The sequence below is a fragment of the Felis catus genome, chromosome C1 (genome assembly GCF_018350175.1).
Source record: "Felis catus isolate Fca126 chromosome C1, F.catus_Fca126_mat1.0, whole genome shotgun sequence".
Taxonomy (NCBI): Eukaryota; Metazoa; Chordata; class Mammalia; order Carnivora; family Felidae; genus Felis; species Felis catus.
Window position 1 is genome coordinate 143,137,686 of NC_058375.1, and position 16,140 is coordinate 143,153,825.

General features: G+C 39.0%; 2 protein-coding genes across 16 annotated transcripts in view; one reads left to right on the forward strand and one right to left on the reverse strand.

The window, feature by feature from the left end:
• Positions 1–9,187, reverse strand: part of PRPF40A (pre-mRNA processing factor 40 homolog A) — a 54,150-nt gene extending 44,963 nt beyond the window's left edge. For 2 of the 11 annotated variants that reach the window (XM_023259330.2, XM_011285262.4), the window contains exons 1-2: positions 8,408–8,898; positions 6,993–7,124 (exon numbers count right to left, since the gene is read on the reverse strand). In XM_023259330.2, the coding sequence (XP_023115098.2) occupies positions 6,993–7,124; positions 8,408–8,683 (408 nt within the window). In that variant the 5' untranslated portion in view covers positions 8,684–8,898. Of the gene's footprint in view, positions 1–5,533; positions 5,614–6,992; positions 7,125–8,281; positions 8,901–9,052 lie in introns of those variants that run through there. The other 9 variants (XM_023259329.2, XM_045033824.1, XM_011285260.4 and 6 more) reach the window with 7 other exon arrangements.
• Positions 9,188–9,686: 499 nt separating this feature from the next.
• The window catches only part of ARL6IP6 (ADP ribosylation factor like GTPase 6 interacting protein 6), a 40,020-nt gene continuing 33,566 nt past the window's right edge, over positions 9,687–16,140 (forward strand). For 4 of the 5 annotated variants that reach the window (XM_006935285.5, XM_003990770.6, XM_019838118.3 and 1 more), the window contains exons 1-2: positions 9,687–10,102; positions 11,658–11,708. In XM_006935285.5, the coding sequence (XP_006935347.2) occupies positions 9,703–10,102; positions 11,658–11,708 (451 nt within the window). In that variant the 5' untranslated portion in view covers positions 9,687–9,702. The remainder of the gene's footprint in view (positions 10,103–11,657; positions 11,709–16,140) is intronic. The other variant, XM_019838117.3, reaches the window with a different exon arrangement.

A 16,140-nucleotide genomic window follows, 5' to 3' on the forward strand; every position in this document is an offset into this window, starting at 1 on the left:
ACGGAGCCTTACTACTGCCATCTATAAATCAGACATTCATCCTGTAGCCAACTCACTGTTCAGAGTCAAAAGGATCAAATCTCTCAAAGTTATATACAAAGATGGTGCTAGAATTACAATCCTAATACAGATTAGGCATCACCACCCTATTTCCTAAAACCTTAAAAGAAAATTATGTGCAAAAGGGCAAGTAAATAGTTTACATTGTTAACTGGTACTTAGCCCACTATCTCTTACTAAACTCCAAACTTAAATGAGGGCAAAGAAAATATAAAGAAAACTACTGGGTATGGATATATGACACAAAAACTTAAAAACAGAGTTGAATGAAAATAAACTAATTTTAATTTTTAAAAAGCTCTAAACACAGACTAGGGATACAAACAAACTGTGATGTCTCAAATCACACAGAATTATATTTTAAAACTTCCTTTAAAAAGTCACCCAAGCCTTCTTTCAAACGTAAACCATCTGGTATTCAAGTATAGAGGGACATACAACCATTACTATCTCCTACCCCTTTAAACTAGACTCAGTTTTGTAACTAGTTAGTTAAATTATTACAGATTGTTTATATGAAACTTTATTTTTTAGTTTTCTCTCAATTGTGGGCATCTTTACAACACAGAGCACATCTCATTTGTGTACATATTATTGGTGCAGAGGACAGGTACACAGACACAGCAGAAACTCAACCTGTATTAGTCAACTTTATGACCAATTCTTATTTCTGTATAGGAGAGAGAAATTTTCCATTGTATTTAACAAATACATAATGACCTCAAAATTACTGAAAAAAAAATCACCTTTCAGAGAATTAACTATTTTCTTGTATCACATGGCCAAAGAAACTATACCAAGTCTATGTTTCTGATCAGAAACTTAATATTCATTCATGAATCAAAAGATAATTTTAAAAAATCTTAACCTCAACAGAAGATGAGGACCTAACAAGTAAAAAATTATGTTTGTATTGTAATGAGAACATTTTTTTTAAGTCTAAGATAAATGAGTTTTAAGGGGGGGGAGGGGGAGGGGGATCAAAGCTGAAGATAAAGCAAACTATCTGTCAACTCAAAACAGTCCTCACTTGCTGGCAGGTTTACTCTTTTAACAGACATAGCAGCATCACCCAGATTTGGAGAAGATTCAGGTTTCCACTTTCGGTGTACTGTACACCAAGTAAAAAAGAAGCAATTAGAAGCAGGTTTTCTTTCAAACCCATCATGCAAAACATCATTATCTTTAGTAACCACTAACCACAATTTATTTTTCTTTAATAAGCAGAAGAAATGTATGATTACTTGACCAGAGAAAGAAAACAAATATAAAAGATTCATCTCCACAAAACTTCCAAATGTCTGGAGTAACACGACAGCCATCAGTTAGAAGATGAGAAAATCAAGCATGTGAGGAATGCCTGTAAGTATTCAGTACAGGATATATAGATTCATTTTAACATCACAGCCAGAAGACTTAAATGCTTATTGACTAAAAGTAATATAAAGGTATGGTAAAAGAAAGAAAGAACGAAAGACTAACAACTTCCATATGAGACAGTCATCTACTAATTCTTACTTTCATAAACCTTCAACTTAGCTGTATTATTTCTCTACATAAAAACCAAACATCCTAGTACAGAGTTATAGGACATATACACACAACTACCAAATCTTTACCTAGCTATTGATATACAATTCCATGATTCTAAGTCATGTCACAGACCTTTCTAACAAACCCAATTAAAAGTCAACCTGTTAACCTGTTGAGATTTGTTCTCTTTCCTTTTTAATCCTGTTACTCAATGAATACATTCGTTGCACTCTACAATGCTTCATTCATGTCTGTTAATACTAATTTGGATGTTGCCTTTTCCTCCTAAAGACCAGACTAAATGAATAAACAGCCCCAATAATAGCATTTCTCACAAAATGCTAATTCCATGCAACATTAATTCCATGCAATGTGCTAGACAAAGCAAAATAAACACATAACAGGGAGGTAAAGAAGGCTGGGGAGGTGGGGGAGCAGAAGATGGTAAAATAAAACCAAGAAACACTGAGAAAAATGGTTTCAGAAGGCTTCTGCAAGACTTCTCAACATCTTTAGAATACTCTGCCCTTGAATGTCAAAGGCAGAAGAGGGGTACAGTTCATTTTTCCACACTTATAGTCTTCTTAGAGCTCTCCAAATATTCTCCATACTTACAAACACTACTCTAGCTAAGGGTTTTGAATAGGTAAGTTCATATTTAACTGAAATACTATCTAAAGAAAATAGTATCGTTAGTAAATTCATCAAAATCTAACCACATACACACAGCCGAGAAGTTATACAAACACATTAGTTCTAGCTCAATCTATTTTTAAAAAAAATTACTTGCCTGGATAACGTAAATGCATATAGAAAGTTACTGAGATTCAACAATCATGAGCAAATAACTTAAAAAAAAAAAAAAAAAGGCTTTTTGTCACTTACTAACATTCAATTCAATGGCATGGATTCTCTAAATACCCAAAAGTAAAGGTAATTCAAAACCAATAGGAACAAATCAATTGGTCAAATCAGCCAGAAAAACCTAAGACACCCAACACTTTGGATTTCTCTGGAAGGCCTATATTCCAAATCATTTTCCCTTAGGGTATGGAAAAATTAACGTCTTAAAAAAACGATCAATAAATCATACTGATAGAAATATATTTGCTTATAATTTAAAATAAAAGGAAATAAATATTTTTGCTTTATTCACCAAACAAAAATTATTTACTTCATTTTATCTTCCATTTTTATCAAATGAAAAAGCAACTGTAGAGAGGCATACACTAAGAAGTGGTAACAATGTAAAGTCACAAGTAACCAATGAAAATAGTCACATGTAACAACTACTATCTTCAAGGCCTATAATGTAGGAAAGAGTATGTTTTTGTTTCATTCATTCAACAAGTATTTTACTGAGCACCCATGCTGTGCCAAGAACTGTGCTCAGCACCTGTGGACTTCTTAAAAAGTAGAAAACACAGGTCCTGCCCTCTAAGAGCTTACAGTCTATTACTTGCTGGAAAGACAGAGCAATTAAACCATTAAACAAAACAAATCAAAACTAAATCCCCAAATAACCAAAACAGTAAGAGTTGTGGGCAGATTTCATAGGATTTTATTTTAATATTTTGAATGGGAGGTGTATGCTGGACAAAGTTATTGCTGAGGATCTTTGAGAGAAAGCAGAACTTGAAATGGTAGAACTTAGGTAAGAAAAGTTCATGGTGGTAGTGGGCTGTGGGCAGGAGGGCATGAACATCATGAGCTCAGTCATGAACTGATTCAATCACCCAAGATATAAAAAGACCAGCCTGGTTTCAAATTAGGGAGTGTGAAGACATGCAGCTCAGAATCATGCACTGAACTGTACTATGGGAGAGTCTTGGAAGTTAAATTGTGAAATTTAGACATTATACAGGTACAGAAAAACACTGGAGGTTCTTGGGCAAGGAGACAACATGCTGAAATCTAAAAGAATTTGAGGGGGCAGCTTAAAGCAAAAACAAACAGAAAACAAAACAAAAAAGCAACAACAAAAACAAAAAAACCCTAAAAGTTAAAAGCATCTTGGGCATGAGAGTGTAACTGCTTGGGTCCAGATGGCAGCAGGAATAGACTCAAGATCTGTTAAAGCTTGTCTTACTCAATTTAAGGACAAGAAAATCAAACTCATTTGTAAAAAGCAATGATTCATTTATCAATTTATTGAATAGAGCCCAAAAAGTAATGAATAATTAGAATTAGGGAGGCACTAATAAAAGTATTGTTACTTCCACATCAACCCATAATATCTCATACATATCACCTACTCTTCTTATCAAATGATCTGAATTGAACCATAGGTTGTTAGAGCTGAAAAAGTTTAGTCTTTTATTCTACTTTTCTCATTAAAAGAAAGATAAAAAATTAAAAAAAGAAAAAAAGAGCCAGCTAGAAGGACTTTCAGTGAAGGCAAAATCACCTGTGATAAAGGAAGGACTTGCATGTCCTTTGTGTACGAAGAACAACAAAAATTAGATGTGAAAACATTTTAAAAGCAAAACATTACTTACTATATAAGTAGAAGATGGCCTCACATATAATCACATCTTAAGGCAAATCTCTACTGCAAATTTTTGAGTACTGCCAGCAAGCAGGGAAATTATTCATAATGGTTTTTTTAACCAGTGATAAACCATTATTTAATTTCCATATTATTTAAAGGTTACACAACTTTCAAGGTCCCTTCCAGCTGTTAAGATTCTATAATCCTGTAAAAGCAGAAGAACAACTTTCCCACATGAAGTTAACATACAGTAAGAGGCAAATTTAACCTATACAACAGATAACTGATATAAACTTGAAAGAAATGCACTTTTTAGTACTAATAGATTCAGCCTGAATTCTAAAAGGGGCACTGTAGGTTATCTCCTGAATAAAAACAAATAAAAAAACTCTTTAAGAAAACCATAATACTCCTTTAACCTGTAACTTGATGCATCAAAAAAATTACGACTTCTGGCTCCATACGTGGGTATTCTGTCCAGTCAGCATACTATTTTACAAACAAGTTTTAAAATTTCACGTCATGTTCACTAACATTCCAAAGACCAGAATCATTTAGCAAGTAAGACTGGCACCAATTTTCATCTTCAGCTGGTCCCAGAATGAGGTATTAATGTGAACTAGGCAATATACATGAAGGTTCCATAACCTTCAGTCCCAAAGTCTAAATCTGTAAATTGACTTTTTAAAATTGAATGGCAGAACCCTACCAACTTTGTGTCACCACACTGAACTACATAGGCACCCTACTGTTTCTCATTATCTTCTGACCATTAATATCTCTAAGTGGGAAGACAGAAGAGATGATATGCAGAAAAAAGATCAATTTTGCTAATTAGCAACTTTTATCTTTAAGGTAGTTGCTTACAGGGCTTTAAATTAGATTTCTAGATTACTTGAGAATTTAAATTATCCATGCCCTCCTAGTCTGTTACCAAAGCTCAAATAAGAATTAGTTTTAGTAATTTGGGTCCCATATAAGTTAGATATTAAGAAGAAAAAAAGAAACAATCTAATTTTAAGGAAAAACAATGGAGTTTCTTTTGGGACCCTCAGAGCTGGACTCTTAAGTCATCCATTCATTCATGACCCTAACAAGAGCCAAGAGGGAGACAGACTTTTAAACTTCTAAATAGTCAGGTACACTTACAGATACATAGCATACACTGGTCTAGGGAAAAAGAAAACCACAAGGTAAAATTCAAAGGATTTGAACAGACGTGTACCAGATAGCAAGTAACCTTACTAGGAAGATGGTCACTGATACAGCTAAAGAGAAAGGGCCATAAAGCAAACTGTGACCAGCTTATGTCAATGAGATACACAAAAGTACTTGAAAAAATAAATAAAATCTGCATTTTACTAGAAATGACTAGCTGGTGTCTTGGTCTGGTAGTGCAATAGCACCATTACAGCAAGGGTAAGCAGGTCAATCCCTTGCAAAACTTACCTTGATTGGCCCAATGGAAACAGAAGGCCCCAGAAAAGAGAGAAGCATCTGGCAGTAGCAAATTGTTTTATTTTATCTTTCTGTGGAAAGAAACTAATTTTAAATAAGAACCAGAGCATTTAAAGAATAAATATTTTTTAAAGCTCATTATCTAGTTAGAGCAGCTCTACTAAGAAAACCAGAAGAGCTCCTTGCTGCTTACAGATGGAGAGAAACAGAAGAGGAATCAGAATTGTTTCTCCATCACCTAAGGGAGTTTTAAATCTTGTGTTATTCTAGAATCACAGAATAAATGGTTCTTTTATTAAAAAAACAAACAAACAAAAATCCTCCCAGCAGAATTTTGGGGGCCTGGTGTCTTTGAGTAAAAATTTTTATACAAACTTAAGGGCTATATTCCAAATAAAGAAGAAAGCCACTTGACATTAACCCCTTCTACTCCTAAGGTTAAGTTAAAAAGAGAAAGACACAGAGCAAACTCCTTTCTCCACTATAATTTCACCAATAAATTAAAATATCAAGGCTCAAGTGATTATCAGCATAAACAGTATTAATTAGCAGAAAGACCATACCTAATTGGCTTTCCAAAATATTTTATCAACCTAAATTTTTGATGATTTATAGATACTAAAATGGAAAGAACTCAACCAACAAAGAATATATGTATCACAGAACCTGACAGGGGGCATAAAATTATTCATGGTAACTGAACCTGTTACCTTTCTTGGATGCTTCTCTAGGAACTCAGTTCTACTGAATTCACTGAGTCAGCATTAAAACCTTTTGATCCAAATCATTCCCACAAAATATCCGTTTACAATTTATACTGGAAATGAAAGGGACAGCTCAAAAGCAGGAGTGCAGAAGCAATAAGCATTTAAAACAAAACAAAACAAAACAGTGTAAGTGGAAAATGAACCACCTATTTGGCACTGTCCTAATGAAGAATTAAATTAGAGTAGAACCTTCCTATTCTATCCCCAACACGGGCGCGCGCACGCACACACACACACACACACAGAAGAGAATGCTATTTCAGGAATCAACTTTATTCTAAGCCAAGACCTAAACAATTCTGTTTTTTTAGACTCTATGCATTTACATGGTCCACGGACATAAATTATGTTGACCTATAATATTCACTACTCAAGCATTAACTTCAATTGACATAATAGGAAAAAGAAAGTTATTAAATTAAAAAGACTACATATACAGCTACTTAATAAAAGAACTGAATTCTGTTGTTGGTAGAAAATAAATCTTTTATACAGAAGGCTTCTCCTTACATTCAAAATTTGATTAGTGTCATCACTCAACATTTGACTTATTTGACATTATTTTGGCATAAGCTAATCCTTAAACAGCTGCAAGTATTCACCCGGATTTTGAAATCTTGACACAATGATACCACAGGCAAAAATAAACAAATAAATACAAAAGAAAACAAAAACATTCTTACTTGTCCCATTGGCGGCCCTCCCATAGGGGGCATCATTTGCGGCATCATTCCATGAGGTACAGGAGGCATATTGGCTCTCTGACCCATAGGGTGCATTCCCATTGGGGCATAATGCATGCCAGGGTGCCCCATCTGAAAAATAGGGACAATTTAAAAATGAGCAAGTAACAATAAATGCTTCTCAAAAATCTGATTTCAACAAATTGGTTATGTGCAGCGGCATATTAGGCCAATGTGTAATTCAATTACTGGATTAACTTACACTTTCTTAAACAAACAAAATGCATTATACATACCAGTACTTATAAAGAACTTGAAACTAAACAAATTACAGAACAAAATGGAAAGAATTAAAATAAATACCGGATAGCTAAAGCATAGGTTTTCTCTTTTCTTTCTTTCCTTCTTTTTTTTTTTTTTAAAGCACACTGCTTACTAGCTGGCTTGCTAAACTCAGGGAACACGCATGTGAAAACCAATTTAAAAAATGTTACGGGTGAAAAACCACAACTTTGTTCTAGTTCACACAGACAGAAGATAGCTAACTTATGTCAGAACACTAATTATCCTTAAATTTATTTTTAAGTTGATCTTAAATTCTGAAATGAGAATCTACCAAATTAACTAAGGTAAGAGCTGGTCTTACCAAAAAAGAACACATTACGTGTACCCATGGGCGCTTAACTCCTAACATATAAACATATTATTTCCTAACAGAATCTTTAACACAAGTAGAATTACTTCTGCCAAAAAAAATTTTTTTTCCAAAGACTAAGGTCTGTCATTCACAGACCCTAAAGACAACCAACCAATACATCCATTTTAATTCGCTTTTAAAAGACAACTATTTCTTTACCTGTGTGCCCATTGTTCCGGGTCTTAAAAACAGGTAGTTATCCCCTGCCAATTTTCCCAGCTGTACCCCCTGCAGACACCACTACTATTGGTGAAAGCAGATTTTACCAGCCGCTTTTAAAATCTACAACATCAAGTCTCCGCCTCCCCCTTCCTGCTACAGCCGGCCTACCTCTCCAAGAGGCTCACCGCGCCCAAGGCCCAGCACCTCCACCGCGCATCTGTCTAGGCCAAGCCCAATGGGAACTTCCAGGGACCCACATCCTTCCCTTTGTGCATCCCCGCTCTCCAATTCTCTTCCTCGTTACATATCCCACCATCTCGAGCTCTTCCTCCGTCCGCTCTTATCTTCTTCTCCTTCTGGAAAAAGCTTCCTGCCTCTCTGACTCCGTTTTTCATTGTGCCGCTTTCCCCCTGCTCCACCGATCCCTTACCGAGGGCCGTCTCCTCAGGAAGCCGTCAGCAGAGACCCAAGAGCTGGAGCAGAGGCTTGAGCCGGACAATCTCCGCTCCCCGTCCCCGGGACCCCGCGAAGGAGGATGGTTCTCCATTTCACTCACCATGAGGCCTCCACGCTCAGCTCCCGTCCCCGGCCTCATCGTCGGGCTCAGACTGCTCCGCCGGCGGCCACTGCCGCTACACATACCAACAAGAAGCGATCTGAGTGGCTGGCGCCCGCTGGGGCCAAAGGTTAAAGGCTGCCCTGCGCTACGGGGCGGGATCAGCGGGGCCAATAAGCTGACAGGCTTCCCCGCTGTCCAATCAGAGTGCGCTGTCGACACGCAGCTCTTCGGCGATTCGCCCCCAGCCTCTGCCTCACTTGGCGTCGCCTGCATGGAGGGGGGGGAGGGGGACGGAGGAAGTTTCTGCGCCTCCTCCGGGAAAACTCCACCAACTTTCCCCGGGGAAGAGAAGACAACCTTGTCCCAGCTTCCCGAGCTTAGACCGCCTCACCCCGTAGGGGGTGGGGCAGTGGGGGCCTGCCACCTTCACCCACTCCGCCCGAGTTACGTACGCCCCACAAACCTGAGGCTGCCCGCGGTGGGGTGGGGTGGGGTGGGGGTGGGGTAAGCAGCTTCTAGCGTTAGCGGTGGCCGGGGCCGGACGCGCGCGGGGGCGCGCGCGGTGCTCGAGGCGGAGGGGAGGGGGCGGGAAGAGGAGAGGAGGGGGGGCTCCTTAGAAGAGGGTTAAAACTCCGTACGCACCAGCAGCTGAGCCCACTCCGGGGTGGAGGGGGCGGGAGGGAGGCGTGTCGAGCAGCGTGGAGGGAAGTTGTGATAGGGGCGGGGAGAACAATGCAAAAGAAAAAGAGGGAAGGGCAGTCTGGACGAGGGGAGAGCGTTTGGGCGGTGAGCTGCCGTTAAAGAGGGAAGCCAGAGAAGAGTAGGTGCTTACGGCGGAAGAAGGGAGAAAGCAAATCGGTTCGGAAATGTGAATCAGAAAGGTATGGGAGGGCGCTAGGACCGAGCGTCGAGAAGATACAGCTTTGGGGGCTGCCGGGGCGCGCGGTTGCCTAGAGGTGACGCGACGGTGGCGGAGGTCTCTGGCCGGGACGAAGCACTGCAGGGAGAGGAGACTTGGCTACCCTCAGCCTCGGGTCGCCTCTCCCTGTGCGCTTCCCCGCTTCCCTTCCTTCCTACTAGCCGGGGATCGTGCTCTGGCCCCGGGGCACCCACCCTTTCCTTAGGCTCCACAGCACCTTCTCCGCCCCGTTGCGCACTCCCGGACACCCCTGCGCATCAGTGCCAGGTGGTGGAGGCTGTGGGGGGGCCTGGCCGCTGATTGGCTGCTGCGAGCGCGGGGCGGGGCGGGTGGTAGTCTCTCGACGTCCGCTGGTCCCCTCGTCTTTCCCGCCATGTCGTTTGTGGAGAGCGGGCGGCGCTCCGCTCCTCTGCGCCGACGCCTCGGCACCCCTGTTCCGTTTGCCCGGCCGGCTTTTACCGCCTTCACTCAGGGGGACAGTTGGGGTGAAGGTGAAGGGGACGAGGAGGACGGATGCGACCAAGTGGCCCGCGACCTGCGGGCGGAGTTTTCAGCCGGGGCGTCGTCGGAGCCTAGAAAGGGCTCGCTACTCCAGCGGGACAGGGACGGGTCGCCGGTTCTGCCCGATAAGCGCAATGGCATTTTCTCAACGGTTGCGGGCGGACGAGCCCAGGCCCGGCGGTGGCCTGTCCAGATCCTCTCAATTCTCTGTTCGCTGCTGTTCGCCATCCTCCTCGCCTTCCTCCTCGCCATCGCCTACTTGATCGTAAAAGGTACTGAAGCTCGGCCTTGAAAGTCTCTCCAGAGTGAAGTTGAGCCTGTCTGTGGCTCTTGCCTTCCCTCTCTCTCCTCCCCATCAGAGGCCAGCAGTCGGGTAGCGGCTTTCACCCAGAGTCCTCATTGGCACCTTTCTTTGCTCTTCCTCTGTTTTTTTCTTAAGGGTGGACGACCTTGGTCCAAGCTTAGGAGACCCGTTATAAGGAGGGGCCTTGATTAAATGGGTACTCTGGAATAAACAGTGGAGTCAGTGAACACTTGGGGTGAAATGTTGGCAAAATTAAGCAGTATGTAGGACGGTAATCCTTAAAAGACGGTAAGAAGTGTGCGACTAAAATAGGCTAAATATGTTCAAAGACTTGGTTTGAAGTCTGATTCTTTTGTACACTCACCGAATTCCTGAAAGACCAGGATTTCCATCCCACAGCCTAACGTTCTACCTTTGTAGATAATTAGCTCTCTTGATTTTGTGTTAGGTCTTCAATCGAGTGTAAAGTTCTTATAGGAGCTAGATAGTTTATTATTTTTCTGGTTATTAGTTTTATTTTCCTTTGTCTGAAGTTTAAATACAGGGCTGATCGTAATAGAAAGATGTGCCATGAAAGATTTTTCAAAATTTATACAGTTGTATTACATGGCTGGAATATTTTATGTTACAGTGGAAAGAATCAGACCAAAGTTTAAATCTCAGTTCTCACTGTGTGTGACTTTGGCCAAGATATTGACATAGAAAAGTTGGTTAAAACAAAAACACTTTAGTTCTCTGAGAACTTTAGTTCTGAGAAGCACCCAACACGGTGTCACTCAAGTATTAGTTTTACTTCACTCAACAGAACTATATCGGCTTAACTCCAGTTGTAATTTTTCGTCATTGCTTCCAAGCCCTTATTGGGCTGCAGGTGGCATCTAACAACTTATGCTTGATTTTCGTACACAAGACAGATGGGCAAGTTAACACGAACCTCTGTACAATGGTTTTGGGTGTAAACTGTCAACATTAAATACGTGGCTGCCAGTGTTTCATTCCTCTTTCACTCCTCTTTTTTTTTCACTGTAACTCGCAGAGTTTTGTACGTTATTTCTCTTATGCTGTGAGAGCTCCCCTTTATGTTATAAAGTCACAAAACTTGGTAAGTCGAGTCCATTGTGGAAGACACTGAGTTGTGCTTATTTTTGAGACTGGAAGAAAGGAACCTGATATGCGTGTAATTTGTACTACATAGAATATTTTCAGGGGCATCTGGCTGGCTCATTTGGAAGAGCATGACCTCGAGGTTGTGAGTTCAAGCCCCACATTGGGTGTAGAGATTACTTAAATATGTAAACTTTAAATATATATATATATTTTCACAGTAACACTGAAGTTGACTCAAATACCTTATTTGCTGACTGAAGGTGAAGTAGCTAGTAAATGAAATCAGAACTTAGGCCCAGTTGATTATGACTCCAGAGCATTTTCCACAACTCCACAATATCTTTCCAGCCTTTGAGCTATTGTTCAAATTGTAAAATCATCTTTTTTATGCAAGCCCCTTTTTTTGTATTTTACAGAGTTACATGCTGAAAATTTGAAGACTGAAGACGTAGACACTGGGCTACTAGGTATAGACTTAACTGTCACTTAATTTGCTTTTGACTTCATTTTTATTTTTTCAGATCGTGTTTATACAAAATTTTAGATAAAATGCTTGATGTATTCCCTTGTGTGGTTCAGTGTTAATTTATTTGCGTTTGTGGGTGGCAGATTTTGTTAGATTTTCTCTTTATGTATGTTTGGTGTGTGTATACACTGCCCACACTAGGAATACAATTTTGAACATAACTGTACGTGATGAAGATCCAGAGACTATTTAACATTTTCTAATTCCCTTCTGGAAGAGTCTCCCTATATACCTCTTCCCAGGAATTAAAAACAAACTTATAAACTAAGCAAAAATGACACCGTAAGCAGACCTCAGGAGAAAGTTAAATTCAAATCTCCATTATAAGCAACTTGTTTTTTAAAAAAACGTAGAAAGCATTGGGCATATGTGTACAGGTTAGTGATGACGAAGAGACGAGTTTCTGTGTAATGTCTGTAGAATGCTATAAGATACAGATTACTAATGAAAATTTTGAGGGCTATTTATCTTGTATTTATTTCTTTATGCCAAAACGATTTTGAAATGTTCAGAACTTTAACTTTTTAGTGTATTTTTCTCCTGTTTGCTGTAATTTATTTGATCACTCTGAATTGGACCAAAAAAGTGGTTGAGATCCTATCCTTCATGTTACCTCCCTCCCAATTTTAGCTAAACTATTTAATGTGTCTTCAAGACTAATGCCCTCACAAGGATACAAAATAGAGTCTGCCTGATTTTGCAGAAGGGGAAACCTTTATCTTCAAATTATAGAAACAAATTAGTTGCTAGATGTCCCATGAAAACTTGTCTATGGTCTTTTCAACTTCTTGCATGAGAAAATGTACTTTCTGATGATTCACTTTATCAATGTATGTTGTTACACTGTTTCATGTCTAAAAACAGCCAAGATTATAAGGATTTTTGTAGCATTTATTGATCTATCAACTCAATACATAGAATCTCAGTTGTTTAAATTCTCAGTTTAAAAATTGACAAGATTTCATGGGGTAACTGGGTGACTCAGTTAAGCGTCCGACTTCAGTTCAGGGCATGATCTTAACAGTTCATGAGTTTGAGCCCGCTTTGGGCACTGTGCTGAGTGCTCAGAGCCGGAGCCTGCTTCGGATTCTGTGTCTTTCTCTCTGCCCCTCCCCCACTCGTGCTCAGTCTCAAAATAAATGAAAAAAAATGTTTAAGTTGACAAGATTTCATTCACATTTATGAAAAGCATAGGTGGCACTTGTCATCTGAAGGAATGGCTTGTTCAGTATCAAAAGGATATAATAGGGCTTTGTCATTGCCCTACTTTTCCACTTCCAGTTAGTCTGGTATTGCTTTTAGATGTGCCTGATAGATATATAATAATTGTGACAGCATATGTGAAGATCATTAAGTCTTTGCTAATGCCATGAATACACTTTGGAGATTCAGGAACAATCTCAGGAATGAGGGGAGAAACTGCTGTATCTTTTTTTTTTTTTTTTTTAATGTTTGTTTATTTTTGAGAGGGAGAGAGCAAGAGAGAGAGAGAGACCGGCACAAGTGGAGGAGGGGCAGAGAGAGAAGGAGACACAGAATCCGAAGCAGGCTCCAGGCTGTGTCAGCACAGAGCCTAACGCGGGGCTTGAACTCAGGAAACGTGAGATCATTACCTGAGTGGAAGTCAGACGTTTAACCCACTGAGTCACCAGGCGCTCCTGCAAATTTTTTTTTATTTCAATTTAGGCCTAGTCTGAGATTGGCATAGATTGGCATAGATCTGCTCATTAAGAGCAGATTTAACAGCAGTTCTCCTGTTAGTATGTGTAATAATCACCTAGACTTGGTTTTAAAAAGTGCCTCTAGATTTTGTTTCAGCTCCAGGTGGAGGCTGAGAATCTTCATTTTTAACAGGTGATTTTGCTGTACCAACCATTAGAGAAATACTTTTGCAGGGCGAGAATCTCACTTTTTTAAATTGTGGTTTTTTGTTTTTGTTTTTTTTAAAGATTGTATTTTTAAGTAATCTCTATACTCAATATGGGCCCAGACTTACCACCCCAAGATCAAGAGTCGCATGCTCTACCAGCTGAACCAGCCAGGTGCCTCTAAAAGTATACTTAAGAGCGGTTAAAAGGGTTAAAAGTCCTTGCAAGTTGTCTAGTGACAGTAATAAATAATACATATGCGCACAAGCCTCTTTAGAAACCTGACTTTGAATGAATCTAAGACACTGCCATTCTCTTGCCATCTTTGTCTGAAAGAAATCTTCATGGGAAACCCTGTTTATAATTTAAATATAAAAAGGTTCATGATGAGCATGGTGTCTGGGCATTTGGGGGGTTAATTTATCCTAATAGCTAGTAGGATTAGGGAGGGTATCATTGTTTGTCTTTATTGGTGAGGTATTCCAGCCAGGGAGGTATGATTGCCAATATCACCTGGTTTTAGAACTCATCTCCCTGATCTTCCTAGGTGGCATTCGAAGGGCTTTCCTTTTGTATAATTGTCCTTTACACCATCTCCTACTATAAGCCTGTTTTTCAGGGAGATTAATAAAACTTAAGTTTACTTAGTTAAATCACATTCTAGTCCTTCCTCCTGAAGGTTATTCTCAGGCCAAGTTGATTGCACTAATATACAACATATGAGTTGTTTCATTTTTGTACATTGGCTTTTGTATCTCACATTTTCCAAATTTTGTCACTCTTCACACACTTAGTTCTATTTCCAATTTTTGCATTTTTTTTCATAGTCTTACTGTAGGGTGTGATAAAAGGACCTTTTATTTGAGGCAAATCTGAAGTAAGTACATAAGTAAAACAGAAGGATTTGCCTTTACCAGAAAATGCTTAATTTTTTTTTTTTTTTTTTTTTTTACATTTGTTTATTTTGGGGGAGAGAGAGAGAGAGATGAGAAGAAGCAGTGCGGAGCCCAGCATGGGGGTTGAACTCACAAAATGTGAGATCATGACCTGAGCTGAAATCAAGATTCGGATGCTTAACTGAGCCACCCGGAAGCCCCAGACTAGTACTTTTTTTTTTTTAGGACTAGTACTTTTAATATACATGCTGTAAGTAGTTCTGTACAGGAATTATAATCAACTTCATGGAGTTCCTTCAGTTTGAAAAGCTTCTGATCTTTTGTGCCTGTCATTCTTTGACATCTATTTAATAGTTAACATTAAGTCCCTCTTGTGGCTAAGACCAAATTCCTAGCATATTGCAGTACCAAGGGCTATTCTTGTTTTTGAGCCGCTCATTTAGTTCTGTTTTATGACTGAGATGTTTCTAGCTTCTGAACATTTCCAGAGATGACTGACATAATAAATTCAATCAAGGATGAAGCCAATTCATTTGAAGAGTATCATTTATTCTGCAGAGTGATGAAGTGAGACTCTGCCATCATAATTTCATGATACAGAACATTAGAAAATGGTAAAAATTTCTAAGGGAAATGGTGTGTTGGGTGACCCATTCTCTTAGAAAGGCACAAATTGAAAACAACTCACTCAGTTTCTTCCTTACAGTGAACAATGATTGAAACTGTGAACTTGAACTTTTTTTTAGTGAATGTATGAACCTTGTAATTTGAGGCCACTGTGTATTAAGGATATGATATATTGCTATCTGCAACTGTGTGGGGCAAATTCACAAATAATGTTATCCTCTTCTGTGGCAGTTTTTGTAAAATTGTGTGTGTTGCTTACTTATATTAAATAAAGAATGATCACTAAGGTAACAAAAGAGAGAAAAATGAAAGCCCAAAATGACTAGAAGGATATAACCAAAATTTTAGATAATTTACCTGGGTTTTGGAATTATAGGTTCTTCTTTCTTTCTTTCTTTCTTTCTTTCTTTCTTTCTTTCTTTCTTTCTTTCTTTCTCAATACAGTAATGAATGACTGTAACTCTCAATAAGGAAAACTGTGTTTAAGAAAAGCACAAATTTAAGTTTAGGAAATAATACATTGAGCATTAATAAAAATATTGAACTTTTACAGTATATCAAAACTTTAATTTTTTAGATGTGTTATTTCACCTAGTATTACCGACTGTCCTGCATTCATCAATATAAATATCTTCTCAACCAAAATTCATGACAGTGTATATTAGACTTTTTATGTTATGAGATAGTGTAGGCACAATAGCAAGGCAGAAACAGTATGAATTATTAGGGGGAATTATCATTGTGCAGCTAACTTATTAGTCATAAAAATCATTACAGGTCTCCCTAATACCTAGAAGCAGTAATGACAAGGAGACACTGGGACTTCTAAATCTCAAGAAATTGATCTGGGGGGATGTTTCTTAGGCTAATGAAGTCAAACTTTAGCTGGCATCAGAATCAGCTGAAAGACTTGTTAAAACTCATTTATTGGGCTTTACCTGTTCTAGAGTTTCTGATTTGGTAGGTGTGGGAATGGAGCCCA